The following is a 24,725-nucleotide window of genomic DNA, read 5'->3' as shown; positions in this document are numbered from 1 at the left end:
ACAGAGTTGACTGAGCATGCTGTAGCATTGGGCTGAGGATGGGCTTTTCCTTCCATTGCTCTTCCTTGCTGCTATGATGCTAGGAGCCAGAACTAAGAGCAAAGGAGACCCCGGCACACAGGCATGGTGGAGAAGGAGAAAGTTTCCTGCCTCAAATGCAAAGGGTTCAGGGACAGGCTTGGGGGGAGTGATACGTGAAGGGTGAAAACATGCTGGAGACAGGAGCGCAGGGGGAACAGGCTGGAGAAAGTGCATACTGGTGCATGGTGGCAAAAAGTGTGTAAGCTGCACAACCTGAAATAGACTCATGATTCCTGAGTCCCAGCACTACTCATCTGTCTGCAAATATCTGTGAAACCCACTGGCAAAATGTGTCCTCATCCTACCCTCCGAGTGATTGGTCCACATAGAAGATAACAGTCTACTACTGCCAGATATTCCATTAGCTCAAGTGGGAGAGGCCTCTGTGGTGGATCTAAAGCTTTCACTCTGCGGATGCAGGAATCAGTGGCCCTGGACTCATAGGGATTCTCTGGGCTCTGCCAACTAGGCATAGCTTTTGTGAGGGAGGAGAGATGCAAACCCTGCCCCATAAGAGCACAATGTAGGGGGATCTTTGAGAGGGAATCTCATGAGGTTTCCTCTTGTGGATTTTGATTGGGAATGGGGAAAAATCTGGGTTCATAATAGACCAATAATCTTGTAAAGTACGTTTCTAAAAAGAGCATCTTATCTTTTTGTTCTACGGAATATCTCTATTTATTCTTTCTTACATACTAGAAATATTGCACAGATGTATAATTGATATATTGCAGTTTTTCTTGCCCCATGTAGTGGGGAAATTAAATATATTTATAGATAAAGTGGAAGCATGTTAAATAATGTAGCTGTGTCATTGTTGTTCTTTTGATGGTTTGGGTTTGTTCCTGCAATGAGATTTGCCCTAGTTTAGGAAGTTGGCTTTTGCAGTAATTAGGATTACTGGCTTGATATGGTCTTATCATATTTGTCAATCCTCTCTTAATAATGTGCCAAGTGCTTCATGCCTTTTGATGATAACCATGGGAAGTTCCATTTAGACAAACACAGTATTTGTGCAGCGTTAGGATAAGGGAAATACTTCATTTGTTTTGCCAATTTTTGTACCTAGAGAGTTTTGCAGATTCATTAATAAATTCATCAGATGAGCTACAGGTTATTTCATGGAGTCGAATGTATAGTCCACTCCAACTAACTCAGCTCTAGATATTTTCCATTTTTTTGTTTTTTACAGACTGCTCCAAGGCCATTATCAACAGTAGTGGATGATAGTGAGCATTTAGAAGATATGTGGTTAGCAGAGGAAATGAAGGCTAAGTAACTCAAAAATAGTCCATGCTGTTCATAAACTCACTCACTCAGTGCTTTGCCCCTGTTGGGCTCAATTCAAATGCATTACAAAGAGGAAGCCAGTACTACAAAATGGAAATGACTGAAACTGTATTTTTGCTCTAGGCGTTTTATTTCAATGAAATTGTTCTCTGCAGGCCTCCTTCACTGAAGAAGTTAAACCAGCCAACCAAAAAGATGAAACTGATGCTGGAAGGCCAGAAATGATGAATTTGGGGTTTGCTTCACCAGGTTTGTTGCTGCAAAACTGCTTTAGCCTGGTGATATTCTCCTACAAATCCTTGTGCTACAAGGATTTTTCTCTTCCTCCCTTCTAAATGCTCAAGAAGAGTGCATTCACAGTGACATCTAGAGGTTTCATGAGAAAATGCTGAGCTTGTATTTATCCTGAAATGGTATAATTACATTGTTTTCAAATCTATCTGATGCCTATTATGTCCATTTTGTAACTTACATGTCTTTATATGAATAACTCTAGATTAAATGCAGCATGCCCAGAACGTACTAAAAGTAGAAACTAGTGATAATGCAATAATGGTTTTGGTTCAAGAAATGATATTTTTTGTATAGAGTTTTAGGCCAGAAGGGACTACTGTATCATCTAGTCTGACCTTCAGTAGATCACAAGCCACCAACACCACTTGCACACTAAACCCAACAACTGAAATGAGACCAAAGTATTATACCCCACAGGAGGTTATGCTATACATTGAAGGAAGGGGGGAAAATATATCGAGACAATTCAAGCCAGTCTTTCTACAGGTTCATAAATATATATGTATGGCATCAACAACATTGTGCTCACCCTTGACGTTCTATTTTAAGGCTTTTCATATGGTTCCTGGTCAGACCGTTGTAAAATTGACTTTGTCAACTAGTTGTAAAATTATGATGCTACTTTTCCCTAATAGCAATGTTGCCAAAAAGCAATTTACATTCCAACATATCTTTTGTTTACTGCTTATTCATAATAAGATCATGTTAACATATTTTTCAATTTCTAAAATGTGCCAATCACCATTTATCTTGGTGCAGGTGCATACTGAAATATCTACCTCATATTATTTGTAAATAACATACTTTCCTGTAATAAGAGTACAATTATACCCCTCCTATCCTTCAGGCAAAAGCATGACTAACCGTTGGAGCTTTTCACCACATCCTGAAGGTTAACCAATTTGAGCTCCATCATCTCAATGAAAGAAGCAGATTCTGCCCTCCACTGAGAACCCTCTGCCTCCAACTCCTAGCTGTTCAAATGCAGGGACTATTAGCAAGGACTCATAAGCTGATCTCAGATGCTTTGGTGGTGCACAGGGAGGGGGAAAAGAGAGCCTAGGCTTTCCGGCAGATAAATCCCAGTCAAGGTTAATATCAATATCTTGAATTGCACCTGGCAGCCAATGTAGTGCCTGCAGTGCATTAGTGTAAGGCACCAGAGATTGAACAATTGGAAGGCCAAATTCTGCACCAGTGGAAGTTTCCAAGTTGTCTCTGATGGTAGCCCAGTGAAGTTCATTGTATTAATGATCTAATCTGGAGGTAACAAAGGCTGAAGGTAACTGTGCCACGGTCCATATCTGAGAGAAATGGTCATACCAAGTGTAGGTGAAAAGAGTACTTTTGCCCCTCCCTTAAATCCCTTTGGACTTCAGGAGTAACTGGGGATCCAGAGGTATCCCCTAAATTGTGTACAATAGAACCTCAGAGATATAAACAGATCAGCCAAATACATACCTCATTTGGAACTGGAAGTATACAATCAGGCAGCAGCAGAGACTAGGGGAAAAAAAAAAGGCAAATACAGTACAGTACTGTGTTTACTAAAAAAAGATTTGACAAGGTAAGGAAACAGTTTGTGTTTTGTTTAATTTAAATTAAGATGGTTAAAAGCACCATTTTTCTTCTGCACAGTAAAGTTTCAAAGCTGTATTAAGCCAATGTTCAGTTGTAAACTTTTGAAAGAACAACCATGACATTTTGTTTAGAGTTATGAACATTTCAGAGTTACGAAACCTCCATTCCCAAAGTGTTCATAACTCTGTGGTTCTACTGTACCTTTCTGAAGGATGTACAACCTCCCCCTGCCATTCTGTATAGATCCTTTCCCCAAACAGCCAGCATCATCTCTGTTTTATGTGAACCGAGCCTCAGCCATCCATCTCTCTGTCTCGCCAGGCTCAGGCACTGGGAAAGCAAAGACAGTGCACTTTCTTGTTTTAGTGAAAAAACAGGTAAATCTGAGGTGCCATCCGCGATTGATAATGAGACAGTTTGAGCTGCAATATCCTCATTTGAGTACAGTCCTAATGTCTGTCTCGTTGAGAGAATAAGTTCTGCTTACTCTGAGGGATGTTTTCAGCACAGGTAATCAAATTTCCAACCCCATTCCAAAGTCTCAGTAAGGAAAGATCAGAGTTGCCTTTTATTTTATCCCTCTCTTTCCCCTTCCCTGACAAAAAGGCATTCTTAAAACTTTGCAATTCTTACATAGCTGGGATTTTTCTAATTTTTTTTATGTCATGCTGAAAAAAATATTTTTGATTCTTGTGTTGTGTGGATTAGGTGCAGAACAGAAACAATTCAAGACAACTGTTACTTGTGCCCGCCCTGCTGTGCCCAGCGTGGAGTTCCCTCTTAGCACCCATTCTGAAGAAGCAGCTTCAAAAGATAAAGATCTGAAGAAACCTGAGACAGAACAACAGAAGGAAGCAGAGATCCTAGTTACACAGAAGGTAGTGTAATACAGAAGAGCATGGGAGGGGGAGAGAAAAGGACCTGCCATGCAAGTGCTTTCAGTGTTAATGAGCTAGATTTTACTTTGCCTTATGTAATACTAACCTAGGAATTTCAAAGCAGCCTGTTAGTGAACAATCTTGAATCATTGTTTGAATCATAGTACAAAATTTTCCTCTTTCTTCCACATGGAAGAACTAAACTTTGGTATTCCTAGATGCACTAAACCAAAGGTCCAAGCTTGCAAATTGCTGCAAACATGGTATTTTCTTTTGCAAGCAGGCCAGTTAAAGTTAATGGGACTAATTATGATTTTGAACAGTGCACCCTATAAGAAGTGTTTTCAGACTCACAACTCAATTCAGTTGCAGCTTCCTGACTCTGCACCACCTGCCCCGAGCAGAAAAGTGGCTAGAGCAGACCAGAGAATCAGACCTGAAGTTCTTGTGTTTCTGTGTGTAAGGAAAGCAGAATACCTGAAGAATGTAAAAGAAAGACATTTGCCCTTAAAGCCTTCTTGAAATGTTCAGTGAGTGCATGTGGTTGAGACAGTGATTGTGTCTGACAAGATTCTGTTCTGAGGAAATGTATATCACTGCATATCTTTGGACTAGTAGCAGCCTTGGTATTTAGGGAAGTGCTAAAATCGCATGGGGGGCAGTAAACAATTAAAAAAAATCCAGAATTTAAATATTACAAAATTACACAAAAGTGATGTAAGTAGAAGTTTAGCATCATAAACTTGATTCCGAAAATATGTGAAAAAACGTCATATAGTGGAATTAGGACCTCATTAATTCTGTATGCTAGCATTTTATTCAGTCAGACATAGTGCTTTCTGGATGTTAATGCCTGTTCTTAAATAATTGGGTAGGTAGTGAAGTCAAGTGCTCCAGAACAAGAAGGGGTTATATTATTTCCATTTTTGAAGAAAGTACCTGAGACCAGCCAAGTTATTCTGCAGAACTCTGATCAACAAGGTAGGCAAAAGAAAACAGGAGTATTCTGTAGCATTGTAGAAATTTAACTGGGTAGTATTTAAACATTTGTTAGAAGGGTCAAAAGAAAAATAGCTGTCCTTTGACCTACAGTTCTTCAAGTAATGATCTCTATGCGTTTTCCACTCAAGGTGCGCGTGTGCTCCATGTGTATGAGACTGGAATATTTTTCACTTGCAATGTCCATTGGTCCCTGCCCCATGCCTTCTACTCCTCATGCTCCCAGCTGAAGGCATAAGGGGCAGTTTAGATCAGCCACTTTTCCAGTTTTTTTTCTACTGCTCATGATCTGAGACTGCACTTCTTCAGCATCCGCAACTTTAGCTAGCATTTATTTTTTACTTGTAGATAATTGTGTATAGTTTTACCTGTCTTAGATAGTTAATTCAATAGCAAGTGTAGTTTTAATATAGCCAGGGGCCCCCTGACACCCTCCTGGGGTGGCTACCATGCCCAAGCACTGCCCAGGATTCAAAATCTCTGTGATCTGCCCCTGGGCCTTCCCAATCCATGATGATCACGATATTTGTGTATATAGCCTCAGTGAAGCTCATAACCCTTCCAAGGGCAATGTGTGCTGGTCATTCCCTTGAACAACCCATCAATCCCATGAATTCAAGTTTAGAAAATTCCTGGTGGATTGTTCAATGACACCCCAGTCTGATCTTGGCTTTTCTGACCCCCACACTGTACACTGAGCTAGGGTGACCAGATGTCCTGATTTTATAAGGACAGTCCCGATATTCAGGGTTTTTTCTTATATAGGGACCTATTACCTCCCAGCCCATGGTCCCGATTTTTAACACTTGCTATCTGGTCACCCTACATTGAGCAGAAGCACCAAAAAGTTCCTCTTTGAACATGGTTGCCCTGGGCTCCCGGGACTATGCTGGGAGCAGAGCTGAGGGCTCTTACAAACAAGGCAGACCTGAGGAGGGTAAGCAAACACTCTCACAAGAAATGTGAGAAATCCCCCTCTAAATGTTCATTCAGGAAGACCTCCTCTCCAACATCCTCAATGTCAGGTGAGACTCCATGCCCCAGTACTGGTGTGTTAGGGAGCACAGTATTGGTTCTGTGACACCATCAACCAGACAAGTCATAGTAAGACCACCAAGACTAATGGCACTGCCCATTGACACAAAGGCCTTGTACTACTCCAATGAATCTGGGATCAGTGTGGGAGTTTCATCAGCCTTATCAAGACAAGAGAAGTCAGCCCTGATAAAGGCTCAGAAATCTTATGGGCACCTTCCCACTCCTACAGAAGAGAGACTATGTGGCCCAAGGACAGTGGCACCTTTTCTCTGTGGGGACCACTGTTTTACCACTATGATCCCTCACATTGGACTTGGGGTCCTTGGGATCTATGTATGAGACATCCGGAATACAGATGGACAGAATGGGAGTTGAGACAGGCATCCCCACATGGAAAAGAACCTCAGCCCCACTCAAGAGCACTCTGAGGAAGAGGATCAACCAGGTGGAGCCAGTTGTCCCTGCTGGATTATCATTGTCCTCATCAGATGAGGTGGTCACATCACCACTGGGTAACAAGAGACAATTCCAAGATCTCCTCCTGAGGAGAATTGCAGATATGCTCTAGATGCCCCTGGAGGAAGTACAAGGAACTCCTCACAAGTTATTGGATATCCTCCACAATGTGGGTCCTAATAAAGTGGCACCAATCAATAAGGCCATCTTAGAACCTGCCAAGATAGTCTGTGATTCTCCAGACACTTAGCACTCCTACTCCAAAAAGAATGGAGAAGAAATATTTTTGTACCATCCAAGTGAGTGGTGGACTCAGAAGATACTTCCTGCTAAATGGCAACATCTTTGGTTATGAGACAGGGTTCCTAGTTCCAGTCCTCCCAGAACTCCCACAGTTCAATCCACCATGAAGGATTTGCCTTTCAAGGAAAATAACCTATTCAGTGAGAAAACAGATGAATCGTTACATTCCCTCGAGGACTAATCCTCTCAGCATGCACCATCCAGGAGTGCAGAACGTTTTTCCACAGACCATAAGTGGGAGCCACATGACCTGGTGATACGGTGTATCTTTCAACAGAGGAGACTCTTGTTGTGGGATCTCTTTGCATCTCAAGAGACCAAGAAATGTCTGTGCTTCTGCTCCTGAGCAGCCGAGGGTCATGTCAGGGATCCCTCCCCACTCTGAACTCTGGGGTACAGATGTGGGTATCCGCATGAAAGACCCCCGAAGCTTATTTCTACCAGTTTAGGTTAAAAACTTCCCCAAGGCACAAATCCTTTCCTTGTCCTTGGATGGTATTGCTGCCACCACCAGGTGATTTAGACAAAAATTCAGGAAAAGGACCACTTGGAGTCCCTATTTCCCCCAAAATATCCCCCGAAGCCCCTTCACCCCCTTTCCTGGGGAGGCTTGAGAATAATATGCCAACCAATTGCCTTTAATGTAAGTACAGACTAAACCCTTTATCTTTAAGACACTAAAATCAAATCAGGTTCTTAAAGAAGAACTTTATCATAAAGAAAAAAGTTTTTAGAAAAGCACCTCTATAAAATCAGGATGGAAGGTAACTCTACAGGATGATAAAAAGATTTAAAACACAGAGAATTCCTCTCTAGGCTCAGCTTCAAAGTTACAAAAAAAAAAAAAGAATAAAACTCACTCTTAGCATAGGGAAAATTCACAAGCTGAAACAAAAGATAATTTAATGCATTTCCTTGCCTTACTTACAATTTTTGTAATCTTAGATGCTCATTTCAGGAATGTTTCTAGGAGATGTTTTTCCTGCCTGGACCCTCTCTCGGTCCAGAGAGGGAACAAAAACAAAGAGAGCACAAACAAACCCTCCCCGCCCCAGATTTGAAAGTATCTTCTTTCTTCATTGGCTCTTTTGGTCAGGTGCCAACTAAGTTATTTGAACTTCTTACCCCTTACAGGTAAAGATTCAGTACGGCTACCCAGGAGGGATTTTATGTTACCCTTAGCTGTATGTTTATGACCAGCCACAATGCCAGAGGGGATGCATTTCTGTTACGATGGTCAGAACTGCTGATGTACGTATTCCTGCCCATCCCTCTCTTGCCTCGAATCCTGAGGGAGATCAAACAAGACAAAATGTCAACGATCCTAGTTGCTCCTGGGTGGCCGAGGCAGTTCTGATTCACTGGTGTTGTCCAGGTCGCCTCTCACCGTGCATCTGTATCCAATTCTTCCTGGATCTGTTGAGCTGCAGGCAAAGGCAAGAGCCTTCATCCCAACCCGGCATTTCTCCATTTAACAAGTTGGTATTTGGATAGATGACAAATTCAGGGGGGTCATGCTTGAAAGCTGTTCAATCCATCCTTAGCAATAGCAGAAAAGACACCACATGAAAGTGCTATACAGCACAATGGAAAAGATCCTCGATATGGTGCCAGCATCATTGGATACCCCTAGGGTTCCAAGGTCACGGCTATTCTGGACTACTTCCACTTCCTAAAAAGTCAGGGCTGCCTCTCAGCTCCTTGCAAGTAAACCTGGCAGTTATTAGTACCTTTCATTCTCTGGTGGACAACCATTCAGTCTTTGCCCATACTGCTACAGTAAGGTTTCTGAAGGGACTGGTCAGAATCTTTCCTCCAGTACTCAAGCCTTCCCCAATGGGACCTCCAATCTAGTCCTGTCAGCGTTAACAAATTCTCCATTCAAACCTTTAACTTCATGTTCCTTGCTCATCTGTCTATGAAGGTTGTGTTTCTGGTTGCAGTCATCTCAGCCAGAAGAGTAGGTAAGCTGGGCACCCTCTATATGGTCTTCCACAAGGATAAGGTTTTCCTTGAGGTTACATCCTAACTTAATTCCAGAAATCTTGGAATTCCATCTGAAGTGGGTCATCCACCTACCTGTCTTCAATCCAAAGTACCATGCTGCCAGAGAAGCTACACTTTGGATGTCAATCCAGCCTTGGTATTCTACCTGCAGAGGACAAAATCCTTCAGGGAATCTCATTAACTCTCTCTCTCTTTTTACTGAATGTATGAGAGGGGAAGCAAAGACAGATTTCAGGATGCATCCTGCTTTGCTATGACTTGGCAATGACCCCTCACAAGGTGTGAGCGCCCACTCAATCAGAGCCCAGGCACCATTAGTAGCTTCGCTTCATGATGTTCCCCTTCTGGAAACCTGTAAAGTGGCAACATGGGGCTCTATGCATACCTTTGTGCCTTGGCACAAGCTTCTCCTGTAGACACATCCTTCTGCAGAGTGGTCTTCCAGTCTGTGGTACGCAGGGTTACTCACACCTGCTTTCTCAACAAACACTGCTTGTGAATCACCTCGAGTGCAATACACACAGGGACCATCACTCGAAGAAAGTCCCGTTACGTACCTGGTACAGTAACTGGAGTTCTTCAAGATATGTGGTCCCCACATATGTTCCACTGCCTGCCCTCCTTCCCCTGTGCTTTAAGTCCTTATCCTAAGGCTCTTCACAGTAGAGAGGAACTAGAAAGCTGATCACGGCCCCTTATGCCCTCTGCTCAGAGTACAAGGAGGAGATGCGCACAGGCACAGACCAGCAGACACTGCTTATGAAAAATTTTCCAGTCTCAGGTTCATGGAGCATGTGCGCTCCTTGCGTGGAATACACAAGGGGGCCACACGTTTCAAAACTCCAGTTACTATGCAAGGTAAGTAAGCAGACTTTTTAAAGGAAATAATTATTTTTCACCAAAACAATTGCTTCTGTCCTAGTATTGTTAGCATAATTCTGTGGTGATAATTACACTATTATCACTACCTTCCTTAAATACAACAGCCGATGTATGGCACAAGTCAGGAAGACCAGGATGGCACTATTATATATCTGACACTGAGTTAAAGGGTATATTCTATTCAAGGGTATTATATTTTACTAGTACTGCTGTTCTAAGATGAAAATAGCTTAGTAATCTCTTTTTATGATAAAAATGTTTGGATCTAAGTTCTGTCCTCATCTGCTCACGTGTGGCTCCCATTAAAGTGAATGAAAACAATGCATAGATCTGGCACACACTTCAGTTTACCTCACAAATATTTGAAGTTGCTGTAAATCATGAAAATTTCCTTTTTTATCCTCATGATATGCAGATTTTAATTGTGTGTGCAATATAGTACATATACCATACAGAAATCATAAAGCAACCCCAAGAATTACCTGACCTTCTAGTGTCCCCTGAAACCTTTGGTTAAATGTGCTTTAACGGTGTGTGTATAAGTAGTGCAAAGACTTCTCCCCCTTCTTGCTGTTTTCAGGACTGAAATTGCTTTAGATGGCAGTTGTGGAAAATAAAACAACCCTGAGTGGAAGTAGAAATTGAACTTGTAATAAATTGGGAGATTTTTCACCCTTAATACAACTTAAGTGTTAAATTAAACTAAACAAGAGAGCAGCCATACATTGAGTTATAGAATGTAGATGTTAACATTTTTAGTAATGTTGAAGTTCTTCGTGCTCTGGAGCCCACATAGAATAGATGGTGCTGAGAAAGTCAAACAAATACAAGACAACATAAACATGTATGATATATAAAAGCTCATGATGAGTTTATAAGATTAAAAAATGTAGAATTCTGACTGGGAGAAAAATGTCTTTAATTACACCAGTGTGTTAGGTTTCAGAGTAGCAGCCGGGCTAATCTGTATTCGCAAAAAGAAAAGGAGTACTTGTGGCACCTTAGAGACTAACCAATTTATTTCAGCATAAGCTTTCGTGAGCTACAGACTGAATGCATCCGATGAAGTGAGCTGTAGTTCACGAAAGCTTATGATCAAATAAATTGGTTAGTCTCTAAGGTGCCACAAGTACTCCTCTTCTTTTTACCAGTGTGTTAGAGGACATTTAAATGAAGTGTACCACACCAACAGCTTGTAAATACTAATAGCATTTCAACTAAAAACCCTCTTAATTTATCACCATGGAAAATGGAACTCAAACTAGCTTTGATCAACCGCCCTTTAAAGCGATTAATAAATTAATTTAAAAATCCATTTGGTCACTGAGTTCACATCTACCTGGTAATCAGTTTTCTTTTCACGGTGTCATATTTCTTGTTTTGTTTCTATTCTGCCATCCACTCTAGAGTCACCCAGCCGTGCCAGTGTTCCGCTTAGGGTTCGGAACTCCTGGCGACGCTCCCAGTTTTTCTCACAGTCAGGTAAATGATGCGCTGGGACTAGCTGCATCTTTCCCGCTGCACTGAGTAGTAGGTGTTTTAAAATGTGTGCTGGGGCAAAAGCTGATGATCACTGGTACTTATTCTGCTGTCTGCTTTCATAGAAAGTGCCTATTCCTGTTGCACAGTTGGCAAAGAGCTGTTGGATTACACACAGATATAATGCTTTGGTTTCAGACACCAAAATAATAATTTCCCTTTAAATTTATTTTTACTTTACATCTGTTTTTAAGCAGTTTAGCGCAAAGGCACTTAATAGAAAATGGCAGTGGTTCTCTTGGTAACTGTGACACTCGAATAGTGTTTTCTCTTGATATGTCCTACCTTTGCTCTGCTTTTTTTCTTTCCCCACATTGAATAGTGAAGGAAAAGTTAAATTAAATTTGATAACACTCTTTTCAGACACTGCTAATGACTCTGACCAAGAGTAGTCGTCAGTAGCTAGTGGTAGCTTAGAACCTACTGTTGATGTTATGCTCTTTGTAGCCATATCAAAAGTATTTTTGTTGGTGGAGGGTACAATCTATTTCTCTGATCTGTTGTATCGTAATTTTTCATTGCTGCTAGTTGTGGGGCAGGTATTGTTATGAACTACTGAATTGGTAGTTTCCTCTTTATACAGTTGTGACTCGGCTTTTTATTTTAAATTAAGATAAAGCATATTTGACAATCTTAATATTTTGGGGGATTAATTTTTGTTTTTCTCTTTTTGCAGCAGACTCTGATAATAGTGACAAGTCAAATGTAAGTAAGTTCTTTGCAGTGTTCTTAATAGCAAAATAGTAGTGTGTTTAGTGTAGAGATTTGCATGATGGTACAACTAAATCAGTGATTCTTTTGAAAACCCTTCCAAAATAGACTCAAATAGGAAGAAGAAAACTCAGCTCTTTTAACTGAAAGAAAAGAAATATGATCCAAAACACTTCATACACTTTTAAACAAATATGGGGCTAAGTTCTGTCCTCAGTTACACCTGTGCAGTCCCATCAGCATCAGTGCAATTGCACAGGTCTAAACTGAGAGGAGAATTTTCCCCTTAACTAGGAAAAATGCAGAATTATGATGTGTGGATTCACTTTGGTCTGGATCCTACATACATGCTTACCTTTGAGAATGAATAATTCCATTAGCTCTAGGGCTCCATAACTGTTTGTACGCTCCTTCTGATTACTTGCAAAGAAATTATTACATACAAGAAATGATCAACAGATCAAAATCCATTACCCCTCAAGGAAACCCACATATATTTGAACACAGCACATCCTGTATTCCATGTACTGCTCATCATCTGAAAATAGACGTTATTTTTTCTCATTTGAGAGTGCATAGGACTCATAATGTAGAGTAATTAGATATTTTACATCATAAGGCCTCAACTTCTAAAGAAAAAAATTTAGCGCATCATACAGTGGGTCCCTGATCTGACTGGGGCCTGTGGATGTTATTGCAGTATAAATAATATCTTAAGCCAAGACTTGAGATTGGATATGGTGTCCAAGATCTGAAATATGTGAACATTGTTCTTCTGTGATAATTTATTTTGATAGTTGTGGCATCAGAGGATTATTTTCAGGAAAAATAAGCATTTGGTTGTTTTTCTTTACTAAATTGGTATATTTGTATAAGTAGATCAATGCCCCTTGGAATTTCTTCTCAATTGCTTCTGTTCTCCTGTTCTATCTGATGTTTTCCTAGTTCTTATTTGCAAACCAAATGATTTTTCTGTGACTTGTATATATTGCAGAAATAAAACTATTTCCAATTGATGGTGTAGCTAGGAATACTGTTAGCTAACCGTGAGAAGTACTGGTTTCAGAGTAGCAGCCGTGTTAGTCTGTATCCGCAAAAAGAAGAGGAGGACTTGTGGCACCTTAGAGACTAACAAATTTATTTGAGCATAAGCTTTCGTGAGCTACAGCTCACTTCATCGGATGCATACTGATGAGAAGTACTGTAAATTGAAGCAATTATAAATATGAATTCCACTTGTAGCTTAACATTTTCACTTAATTGGTAGAATAGCTTAAGTGACTTCATTGTGCAACTTTTTAGGATTGTCTTGTGATGTATATTATTAGATCCTAATAACCTCATTCAATTTATCTAAGTGTTTCAGTTTCTGGTCCTGGGATCCAGAAGAGGAACGAAAGCGACAGGAAAGATGGCAGCAAGAACAGGAACGCTTGCTTCAAGTACATGTGCTACTAAATTTATTCCTACTATTGGTTACTTGTTTTTCAGTTGAATTATCACTCTTGTTAGACCTTGAGCAGTACAGTTCACTTCATGACTGTTTTAATTTAATTTCAAATCTGAATATTTTATATTCATCAAATAAACCTAAAATTGCTTGAAGATAATACTGAACACATGAAAGAATTTAATTGGTTAAAATGTGAACAGTATTTAAATTTACTGTTTAAAAATATTTCTGCTCAATTTATGTATAAAAAGAACAGAAATGAATAATTTAATTCTTAATTTGTGGCAAATGCTTGTAAAACTTACTCTCACATGCTTGACAAAACAGTAAGTTAATTTTATTTCTTAAAGGAGTGGAATAAAATGTATTGATATAAATCAAAAGTGATTTTTTGGTTTATGAAATACCTTATCGTGCCTCATAGTTTTAAATGATAGAATTTAATAAATATATACTTCATGAAAACATATTATCCATAAAAATACATTTGCATTGTTTGCTTTTCTTTAGCTTAATTCAAAAACATGCCATTGTTCAGTGTAGGATTTGTTTTCAGAGGCATGCTGTTTTTTAAAATACAAAAGTAAAACATTGTGAAACAGCATATGGCTTAATGTGAGTTGATGTATGGCTATCCACATCTGTAATGGCAACAGTCTTAACTCTTTTATGGGTTTAGTTCTCAGTGTTATGTTTTGCTTCTGTCAAATAGGATTGTGTACAATATGTGAACTTGTAAATCAGTTCCATACATAATGACCTTTCCTAATCAGCATGTGCTCTGTGCCCAGATCACACTTACTATTAGAGATGGGCTAACTAGTAAATCCCTGTGTATGCACACGTATACAGCTATCACTGATTTCACCCTGTTCTAAACCCAGTCGTAAGTTATCTGTGCCCTGAATCGCTATACTTGGCTGGTAAGATGGTAAAAGAAAATAGAAACACATCTTGGATGGGGATGGAAGAGGACACTGAATGCCTCTTGCTCTTTGGTACCCAACTTGGTTCCCCTGACTACCAGCTCATTAAGAGTAAAATGCTAGAATCTCTCCAAAACTTTTCCACAAATCCTGGGGGAAGGAAGAGAGAGAGGTTGTTTGTTTTTGTTGGGTGTTGTTTTGTTTTTGTTGTTCTCTGGCATCAGGTGGGACTTCCACTTTTATCTTGTTTTTAACAAGAACATTAGTTCAGGGATTCAGGAATAGCCACCAAATACATACCGTACATTAGGTCTATATTTAACGCACAGAAAACAAGCTATGTATTGATTAATTGCTTTGATAGTTTTTCTTCAAGATTGTGCATATGAGAACACTGTTTACAAACAATTACTTTGTTAGATTTTGTAGATTGTTGTTTACAGTTGTCCTAATTTAAGAAGACAAAGCTAAATTTGTCCATTATAAAGTGGCTTATGGAAACTTTCTCTGTACAGCTTAGTAGTATAATAAGCAATGTAAGAGACTTGGGGGGGCTAATTTCCTGTCCTGACTGAGTGAACCGTGGTAGTGGCACTATTTTCCAATCTGGAAAGAGAGAAGTTGAAACTTCCTCATGTCACTCAACAGTGAGCCAAGAGAGCAACATTGACTGGCTCCAAGGAAGCCTTTTGTTCTCTTTCCTAGCAAGGATGATGGCACCAGGAGAAAGAATGAGGAGTACTTGTGGCACCTTAGAGACTAACAAATTTATTTGAGCATAAGCTTTCTTGGGCTAAACCCCACTTCATCAGATGCATGCAGTGGAAAATACAGTAGGAAGATTATCTATCTCTATACAGAGAACATGAAAAAATGGAGGTTGCCATACCAACTCTTAACAAGACCAATCAATTAAGGTGGGCTATTATCAGCAGGAGGAAAAAAACAAACAAAAAAACACTTTTGTAGTGAAAATCAGGGTAGCCTATTTCAAACAGTTGACAAGAAGGTGTGAGTAACAGTAGGGGGAAAATAGTTTTTAGTTAGTGTAATGACTCATCCACTCCCAGTCTTTATTCAAGCTTAATTTAATGGTGTCCAGTTTGCTGTTTCTCGTTGGAGTCTGTTTTTGAATTTTTTTGTCGAAGAATTGCGACTTTTAAGTCTGTAATTGAGTGTCCAGGGAGGTTGAAGTGTTCTCCGACTGGTTTTTGAATGTTATAATTCTTGACATCTGATTTGTGTCCATTTATTCTTTTGCATAGAGACTGTCCGGTTTGGCCAGTGTACATGGCAGAGGGACATTGCTGGCACATGATGGCATATTATCACATTGGTAGATGTGCAGGTGAACGAGCCTCTGATCGTGTGGCTGATGTGGTTAGGTCCTGTGATGGTGTCCCTTGAATAGATATATGGACAGAGTTGGCAATTTTGGCAATGGGCTTTGTTGTAAGGATAGGTTCCTGGGTTAGTATTTTTGTTGTGTGGTGTGTGGTTGCTAGTGAGTATTTGATTCAGGTTGGGGGGCTGTCTGTAAGCGAGGACTGGCCTGTCTCCTAAGATCTGTGAGAGTGAGGGATCATCCTTCAGAATAGCTTGTAGATCCTTGATGATGCGTTGCAGAGGTTTTAGTTGGGGGCTGAAGGTGACGGCTAGTGGCGTTCTGTTACTTTCTTTGTTGGGCCTGTCCTGTAGTAGGTGACTTCTGGGTACTCTTCTGGCTCTGTCAATCTGTTTCTTCACTTCAGCAGGTGGGTATTGTAGTTGTAAGAACGTTTGATAGAGATCTTGTAGGTATTTGTCTCTGAGGGGTTGGAGCAAATGTGGTTGTATCTTAGAGCTTGGCTGTAGACAATGGATCATGTGGGCTGGATGAAAGCTGGAGGCATGTAGGTAAGTATAGCGGTCAGTAGGTTTCCAGTATAGGCGTTTATGTGACCATAGTTTATTAGCACTGTAGTGTCCAGGAAGTGGATCTCTTGTGTGGACTGGTCCAGGCTGAGGTTGATGGTGGGATGGAAATTGTTGAAATCATGGTGGAATTCCTCAAGGGCTTCTTTTCCATGGGTCCAGATGATGATGATGTCATCATCGTAGCACAAGTAGAGTAGGGGCGTTAGGGGACGAGAGCTGAGGAAGTCTTGTTCTAAGTCAGCCACAAAAATGTTGGCATACTGTGGGGCCATGCGGGTACCCATAGCAATGCTGCTGCACCAGGAGAGAAGCTTGAGGTGGAAGGTAATAAAAATGCAGGTTTCCATATTTAAGAATAGATTGCTTTTGACCAGTATTTCATTCTTGAGCTTAGTCTCTTTATACCTCGTACATTTTTATTTCTATTTGTTGTTTACGCCATTCCAAAATTAAATCATATTAGGTGGAGTCGATTGCATGGTTTGCCTGGTTATCAAATTGATAATAAACAAATTTCTTATGGGTCAGGGGTTTGTGTTCTCGGTATTTTTAACTGTTGTTTTGCACAATATTTTGGAGGAAGGAGGTTACAACCAAAGTGCAGAGGAAACAGTGTGACTTTGCTGTTCCAATACAGATAAGACAGTTTTGACACCACAGCATTTTAAAGAGCTCTTTGAGAGATTCTCTTTTGATTCAGAACACATGCAGAGCTGGGGAGATTCAATTCTCAAGAAATAATCCCATCCAGGAAGAAAACCAACTACTCAGCTAATCATCATCTTATCCACTTCTGACCTTTATACATTGTCTATTTATCGTATGAGCCTACATGGTTTTTCATCTTTCATTAAATTGTATTAGCAGCAGCTTATCTTTATTAGATTAGTGCCAAAGCTAATATTTACAAAGCCAGTTAAATTCAGAAGCTATTTTAGCCAATGATTAATGCAAAATCCTTGTTTTAAATGTATTGGAGTGTTTTGATAGCTTTTTTCAGAACTCTTCAGCTCCTCATAAGCTATGGTTGTTTTTAAATGCTGAAAATAAATTTCATTTTGAACAGCATCTAGCATTTGAAAACTCCTAACTAGTCAGACTTGATATAACACTTTAAGTGTCCCTGGTGCTTTACAATAAGCTAAGAGTACTAAACAACATAAAACTTCCATAGGGGACCAGGGGTTGGGAGGGAAAGGAAGAGAAGTTTGTTCATGTTCTTGTTTTTACATTGCATGCCTGTTTTCCGATGAGCCAGTTTCTAGTGGGTCCAGTTTCCTGATACATAGCAAATATTGCAGAACATAAATACTGTCTTTTAACCATTGAATTGAAACAGATAAAAAGAACCCCCTATTAAGTTTCCTATTAAATAGATTGTACTGAAATTCTGCACAGGAGAGGTACCAGAAGGAGCAGGACAAGCTGAAAGAAGAATGGGAAAAAGCACAGAAAGAAGTTGAAGAGGAGGAGCGTAGATACTATGAGGAGGTATAATGTTCAAAAGAAGCAAGTTTAAGAAGTGATCTTGCAGTTCCAGTGCAGGGGTATCTTGCTTCTATGCATTTTTAAAGTGTTTTGCTAGTGGGACTGTCACTTAGAGACTAACCATTTACGATGATCCTTTATGTTAGAGAATTTACATCTCGGCAATGGAAATGTCAGAAGCTCACTGTTAGTTTAATTATTTTTAATTTCCATGCCTTTGTTTTGTCCTGTGCTCAAATCATCCCTTTGTCCTGTTTCAGTGGTGCAGTTAGCTTGAACAATGTTTATGTCTCTTAAGTTGTCTTGTCACATTCATTGTATGTTTCTAATCATACTTTTATGTACAGTAGTTAGGCAGATTAACATCGGATACTCATTGCTTGAGTAGTAAATGGCATACTCATGACCCTGATGAGAGGTAAAGCATCTTTCTGAACTCTCTCTGCATTTCTCATGCACCCATCACCATAATATCTAGCCACCATGCATTATTTAAAAAATAATTAAATGTTATTTTAGGAAATCTGTCTATGCTACAGATGAATTGACATAGGAATGTAGGAGAGAGGAGGCAGAAGAATAGGTTAAGGTGACATTAGACAGGCATTCCCAATATGGATGCGCATATCAATAAACACAAGCATGTACTTGGCCAGCAGCAGCAGTCATGACTTCCCCAGTTTACCACCCATGACACACTGGCATTCATACTCATATAATGGGGCTGGTGGTGAAGTACACTAGAGAAAATTATGATGAGCTTTGGAGACCGAACAAAGCTAGGCAAATAGGCAGCACAATGGCAGATGAAATTCAGTGTTGGCAAACTTAAAGAAATGAACATTGGAAGGAATAACTTCAGCTAATTTTATAATAATAATTCTGTCCTAGTTGAAGAATGAAATGGAAGATAATACTGAAAAATATTACAATGCCATTATATAAAATAGTAACACATCCTCACTTGGAATACAGGATCCAGTTCTGGTTAAGGCATCTCAAAAAAGATACAACACGAGTACATAGTGTGCAGAGAAAGGCAATGAAAATGACTAGAGTCATGGAGCAAATTTAAAACTGAGAAAAGGAAAAACTTCTTACGGAATACACACCTATCAATTAAACACCCTGCCATTTGATATTGAGTCTAGTAGCTTAGTATTCCATGTCCAGCAACTTTGAAGATCAGGCCACTTACCTAGAGATCTAAATATGGATTTTTAAACCTAACTTTATACTCTTGCTTTTGAAGATCTTACTCCTGGGGGAATTCTGCGCCACTGCACATGCTCAAAATTCATGTGCCCCACAGAATTTAATTTTTTTCTGCAGAAAATACATTCTGCCCCAGAAGTGCTGCTGTTCCACCTTTCTCCCACCAGAGACCACTCTGGTGCCAGAACAGCTAACAGCATGAATGCAGTAAGCTGTTCTGATGCCACAGCAGCCTCTGGTGGGCAAAAGGTGGAACTGCAGCACATCTGGGGCAGAATGTATTTTCTGTGGAGGGAAAAAGAAATCTGTGTGCACGCAGTGGCACAGAATTCCCCCAGGAGTAAAAGTTCATCCCAGCACCTAGCCTGTGGAGCCAGGTTAGGACAGAGTGGGGCTGCTGGGGGGGGTCACAAACTGGGGTTCAGAATGGCTAGTGGAGGAGGACGGACGAGGGCGTGGGCTCAGGAGCTAGTGGGGATGACAGCATTTAGCCAAGGACTGAATGGGAGTGGGGGTGCATGGCCACATGTGGATGCGCGAGCGGGGCTGTGGGGACAGGGACAGATGTGCCTGACTAAATGGGAGAGACTTGGAATCTGCATGGGAGAGGCTCTCCGACCCCCTAAGAATCCTGCCCCTGCCCCCACAAAAAAATCTGTTCCATACTTCTCCCCCAACAACGCTCCTGGTTCACTCTAGGGTCGTTCGCTCTCCCTTACCTCCTCCACTGCCCCTGACACTCGCAAGCCTTTGCACTGCTTCTCACTGGTGCAGGAAATACAATTCTGTATTGTAATTTAAATGAATTACTCGAAGTTCTGTATTAATATGCCTACTAAGGAATCTATTTGTCAAAAAAATTACCAGAATATTATTTTTGGTCTACATTGTTACTGACATACTTGCTGACAGATATTTTGAAATAAATTACCAAAATAATTGAAACTGGCATGATTATAGAGTATCATTTTGACAAAATATGCAGAATTTTGCAGAATTCTTAATTTTTTGGCACAGAATTTTTAATTTTTGGCATGGAATTCCCCCAGAAATAAGATCTTATCCAATGTTCCTTTGGCAAGCTTCATTTTTAAATCTCTCCTCTTCCTCCTTCCTGCTCCCACCTCTCCTTTAGGAGCGCAAGATAATTGAGGATACTGTAGTTCCGTTCACTGTTTCTTCAAGCTCTGCTGAACCCCTCTCCACTTCTTCCTCTGTCACTGAAGGAAATGGGACAATGGTGAGTGTCTGACAGAACTGGAGTGTAAACTAGGAGGTAATGAAAACGGGGCAGTAAAGGCAAAACTATGTTCAGTGTGGAGTTAGATCATTCCCTTAAGATCAGTAGGGTCTAAGAATGGCATAAAAGGCAGTTTGTTTCATGAAGCACCCCATCTTACTTTTAAAAGCACTTCTCAATAAGCGTAGTTCACTTTTAACTGATAAAAATGTGCCCAGTTGTAAGCCTCTAAGCACTATACAGTGTGTAAATAAAGTGTGTTATTATAAATACAGAGCCAAACCCCAAAGCAAGCTACCACCATCCTACTTTAGACAAGAGCAGGGTTAAAGTAAAAGGGGCCAGGAGTTCCACAGCTCCCCATTAAAAGTAGATGGTGTGTTCCCGTTCCTCCCCCTTTCTTTGGTGAGCATTACTCACCTCATTGCTTCCCCTCTTCTTTGACTGGTGCAGGCAGACGTCACCCTTGTATTTCAATCTACTTTGACTATCATGCGAAGGCCTAGGAAATCTAAAGTTTTCCTTTAAAACATGGAACCACTTCTCTCTAAAGCAAGATGGAAATAATACAGGAATGTTCAGACTCTGATCCTCCCATGGCTCCTTGTGCACCCAGTGCCTACAAAAGGCTAGCCTGACACATTCAACTAGGCCATGGTCTCCACTGCCCAAAACAGGGTGTGGTTACTGCAAAAGAGCTTGCTGTAAAATTCTAATAGAGACAAGGCACACTTTGTTTTTACTTCATTGGAGGTTGTCAAGTTCAACACTTTAATCACCCCACATGGCTTTGACCTGAGCTAGCTACTTTGAGGTAAAAAATAGTGGGTTGTCTCCATTAGGATTTTACCGTGAGATAGCTAACTTGAATTTGCTATCCTGCTGTAAAAACACCTTTTTTGGCAGTGGAGACGGCCTTGGGGGCCTGACAAAGTTCTGGTAGCCTCCTTGGGCTGCACAGATTGTCTACAGCTCTGTGGGCTGTGGACCCACCCCAGCACACCCCCTACACCAGGACTTGAGGTAGTCTTCAAGAGGCAGCCTTATGACTACCTACCACAATACCTGTGCTGGGGGGATCCTCCCATGGCTGGTTACAGGGGTTTTAGGACTCCTTTATATGGTTCTGGCCCTTTTGCAAGGCACAGGGAGGCCAGATGGGGGGGTAAGGAGCACATCCCTGGTACATGACAGCAATCAAGAATAGCTATGTTTTGACTTCTGGGAGACTAGACGAGTCTAGCTTGTAGCTATTGGTAAACTCTCAATCAGATCCCCCACATGGCTTCTTCTCTTTTTTCATTCTAATGCAGAAGGAGATGAGCATTTATCATCCTGAAGGCTATGCTAGACAGTACCTTTAATTTATTACTGTATTTCAGTACTGAAGACCACATTCTACTCAATTACTGAATTTCTCAGGCAATGGAGCGTGTGAATAAATACTCATTTTGCTTCCCATGGGGTGCCTCAAAAACACCTCACCCGTGACAGTGTATTGACCAGCTTTGTTTTTGAAGCTTAACTTGGAAGCCCGAGGAATTTTGTAACCGTGTTTTGAATGTCACATTATCCTTCTGTAATGACAATCTTCCGATTGGCACCACGTATGGCTTCTGTGCTGAATAAATGTTGTGCTCTCTGGAGAGGAAATGCCCTTCCATAATTTCCTTGTTACAAGTTCAGTAAAATCATGTTAATTTTTCTAAACACTGTCCCAATCAAATCCAAGGTCAGTGTCAGTAAGGTCAAATAACTTTTGCTTTATGTAACACAGTTCATTTTTCCTCAAAGGAATTTCCTTTATGTGTAACAAATATAGTAAACTGAGGGACAGGCTGTATTGTTCTCATGCATGTTCTGAAGTTAAGTTCAGGTGAGGATCTTTACTATTATCTCACTTTTTTTTTTGTAGAACATGATGGAACTGAGTGACTCTCAAGAGGAAGAGAAACAAAAGGAAATTAAAAGACAGCAGAAATTACCCTGGGAGCAGAAGGGTGCATCATTAGCCAAAAACAAGAAAAGTGAGCCATGCCTGGAAAAGAAAAGGTGTGGGTTAATCAAGGAATTTTAGACAAGTGAATGTACTTGTAAGGTTGTCATCTGGGCTCATAACAAAATTGTTTTGATGTACTGTGCTCAGACTGGGGGTGTGGAAGTGCTTTTAACCTCCATTCCTACATATTACAAAGCTACCCTGGCCTGCAATCTGTCTTCAGCTGTTCTTCAGCTCCTTCAATCTGTAATCAATCCAGAGATCCCTCACCCTTACCAGACTTCCACTTGACCTTTTGAGGTCCCTCTTTTCTACTGGGAAGATACAATGGAATGTATCAATGTTTATACTTTTAAAACAATACTTGGTTATCTTTCCTTGCTTTTACCTCCTCTCATTTAATTTCTTTATTATTTTCCCAATGTCTTTTCCACCTTCCACTTTCATTTTTGTCTTCTCACTTCTGTTCCCGTCTTTCCATCTTTCCCTTACTCTTGAAACCCTCTGTCTCTCACTCTCCTCTTTTTCTGGTTCTCTGTGATCCCTTTCTAAGGCCAGAAGGTAACACTCTGATCATCTAGTCTGACCTCCTGTCTAGCATGGGCCATAGAACTTCCCCAAAATAATTCCTAGAGCATATCTTTTTTAAAACATCCTATCTTGCTTTAAAAATGGTCTGTGATGAAGAAACACCATGACCCTTGGTAAGTTGTTCCAATGATTAATTACTTCCACCATTAAAATGTACACCTTATTTCCAGTCTGAATTTGTCTAGCTTCAACTTCCAGTCTTTTTTTTTTTTTTGCTAGATTGAAGAGTCCATTATTAAATATTTGCTCCCCATGTAGGTACTTAAATACTATAATCAAGTCACCTCTTAACCTTCTCTTTGCTAAGCTAAGTAGGTGCTCCTTGAGTCTGTCACTATAAGGCATGTTTTCTAATCCTTTAATCATTCTCCGGGCTCTTTCCTGAACCCTCTCCAATTTACCAACATCCTTCTTGAATTATGGACCCCAGAACTAGACATGGTATCCCAGCAGCATTTGTACCAGTGCCAAATATAGAGATAAAAGAACCTCTCTATTCCAACTCGAGATACCCCTGTTTATGCATCCTAAGTTCACATTAGCTGTTTTGGCCACAGCATCACACTGGGAGCTCATGTTCAGCTGATTATCCACCATGACCCCCCAAATCCTTTCCAGAGTCACTGCTTCCCAGGTTAGAGTCCCCCATCCTGTAAGTAAGGCCTATGTTCTTTGTTTCCAGATGTATACGTTTACATTTAGTGCCATCCCTCTGCACCCCTTTAGGAAGTTCCCAAGTCCTCACTCATTAAGGAAGAGCGGTGCATCCTTCAGGGAGTTACCGGACCCCGTTCCCCTTTCTAGCTATTCTGTATAGTTCTGGAACAACACACTCACTCATGTTTGGGTATGGGGTGCTGGAAGGCTGACATTCCTACTGAGGCAGGGTTAAGGTTCTTATGTGTAGTCTGTGTTGTACAGTGGCTTTTCTAGTGGTGAATTGGGCTTCTCTGGGTGGAGGAGTAAAAGATATTGTACTGCTGGGGCTATTTACTGCCTGTCAAGCACCGCCTTGTGGCCAGAGGTTGCTCCATACACCCTGCTTCTGTGGCAATCCTGTCTCTTCAGGGCTCCTTGAAGAGCGCACAGTTCAAAAAGTAATTCAGACAATCCCAAGGGATTCCATTTATTTAGTCTTCAGGTGCACACTGGCCCTCCAGGCTCCAACCCTCATCCAGTGTCTCTCTCCCAGTAGTCCAACACAAAGTATTTCAAAACAAAACACAAACTCATGCAGACTTCAGCCCAGTTTCAGCTGGGCACAGTCCCCTCTATCTGAGAGTGTGTCTGTCTGTCTGCTTCCCAGTGCCTCCTGCATGGAGTTCGTTCTTCTCCCTGTCCCCAGGCCTTTTCAGGTAGACCTCTCTCCCCTGCTTCTTGGGCAGGTCTCTCCCAGGCCTCCCTGCCTGGAGAGCTTTCTTCAGCTTACTGTCAGGCTTCCTTCTACCTCTGGCAATCTCAGCTACTCTCTCACCAGGCCTTCCCTGCAGGTTCCTGCTGCCTTTTATACTGTATTTAAATTACTTGATTCCCCTCTGGTAGGGCTCGTCTGGCTGAGACCCAGAAGCTCCAGCCCATGGGGAAGCCACCCTGTGGCAGATATGTTTAGATACTTTCCCTTTTCATTTCTTGGCTTTTATGTCTGTGTGTCAGGTATGCTATGTATAGAGCAATCTTAACTCACAAGTATTGCAGTGTGTTTATGTGCTAATTTCTTAGTTTAAGAAAGGATCTCCAACGTAGCAACAGCCACTTTCACCGAACCAGGATCTTCACTCCTGAACTGGCCAGACGGATTGACAAGGAACAGGATTTTCAGTGCTGGTAGCTGTTGCTT

General features: G+C 40.8%; 1 protein-coding gene across 8 annotated transcripts in view; it reads left to right on the top strand.

Moving 5' to 3' along the window:
* Positions 1-24,725, top strand: part of LIMCH1 (LIM and calponin homology domains 1) — a 318,197-nt gene that overhangs the window by 269,011 nt on the left and 24,461 nt on the right. For all 8 annotated transcript variants that reach the window (XM_075127957.1, XM_075127958.1, XM_075127959.1 and 5 more), the window contains 8 exons: positions 1,527-1,620; positions 3,955-4,124; positions 5,000-5,105; positions 12,025-12,053; positions 13,418-13,501; positions 17,754-17,846; positions 20,194-20,298; positions 22,214-22,350. In XM_075127957.1, coding sequence (XP_074984058.1) covers positions 1,527-1,620; positions 3,955-4,124; positions 5,000-5,105; positions 12,025-12,053; positions 13,418-13,501; positions 17,754-17,846; positions 20,194-20,298; positions 22,214-22,350 — 818 coding nt within the window. The remainder of the gene's footprint in view (positions 1-1,526; positions 1,621-3,954; positions 4,125-4,999; positions 5,106-12,024; positions 12,054-13,417; positions 13,502-17,753; positions 17,847-20,193; positions 20,299-22,213; positions 22,351-24,725) is intronic.

Source organism: Caretta caretta, chromosome 4 (assembly GCF_965140235.1).
Source record: "Caretta caretta isolate rCarCar2 chromosome 4, rCarCar1.hap1, whole genome shotgun sequence".
Classification (NCBI taxonomy): domain Eukaryota; kingdom Metazoa; phylum Chordata; order Testudines; family Cheloniidae; genus Caretta; species Caretta caretta.
Note: the sequence above shows the minus strand (reverse complement) of the source record. Positions and strands in the feature narration are given on the sequence as shown.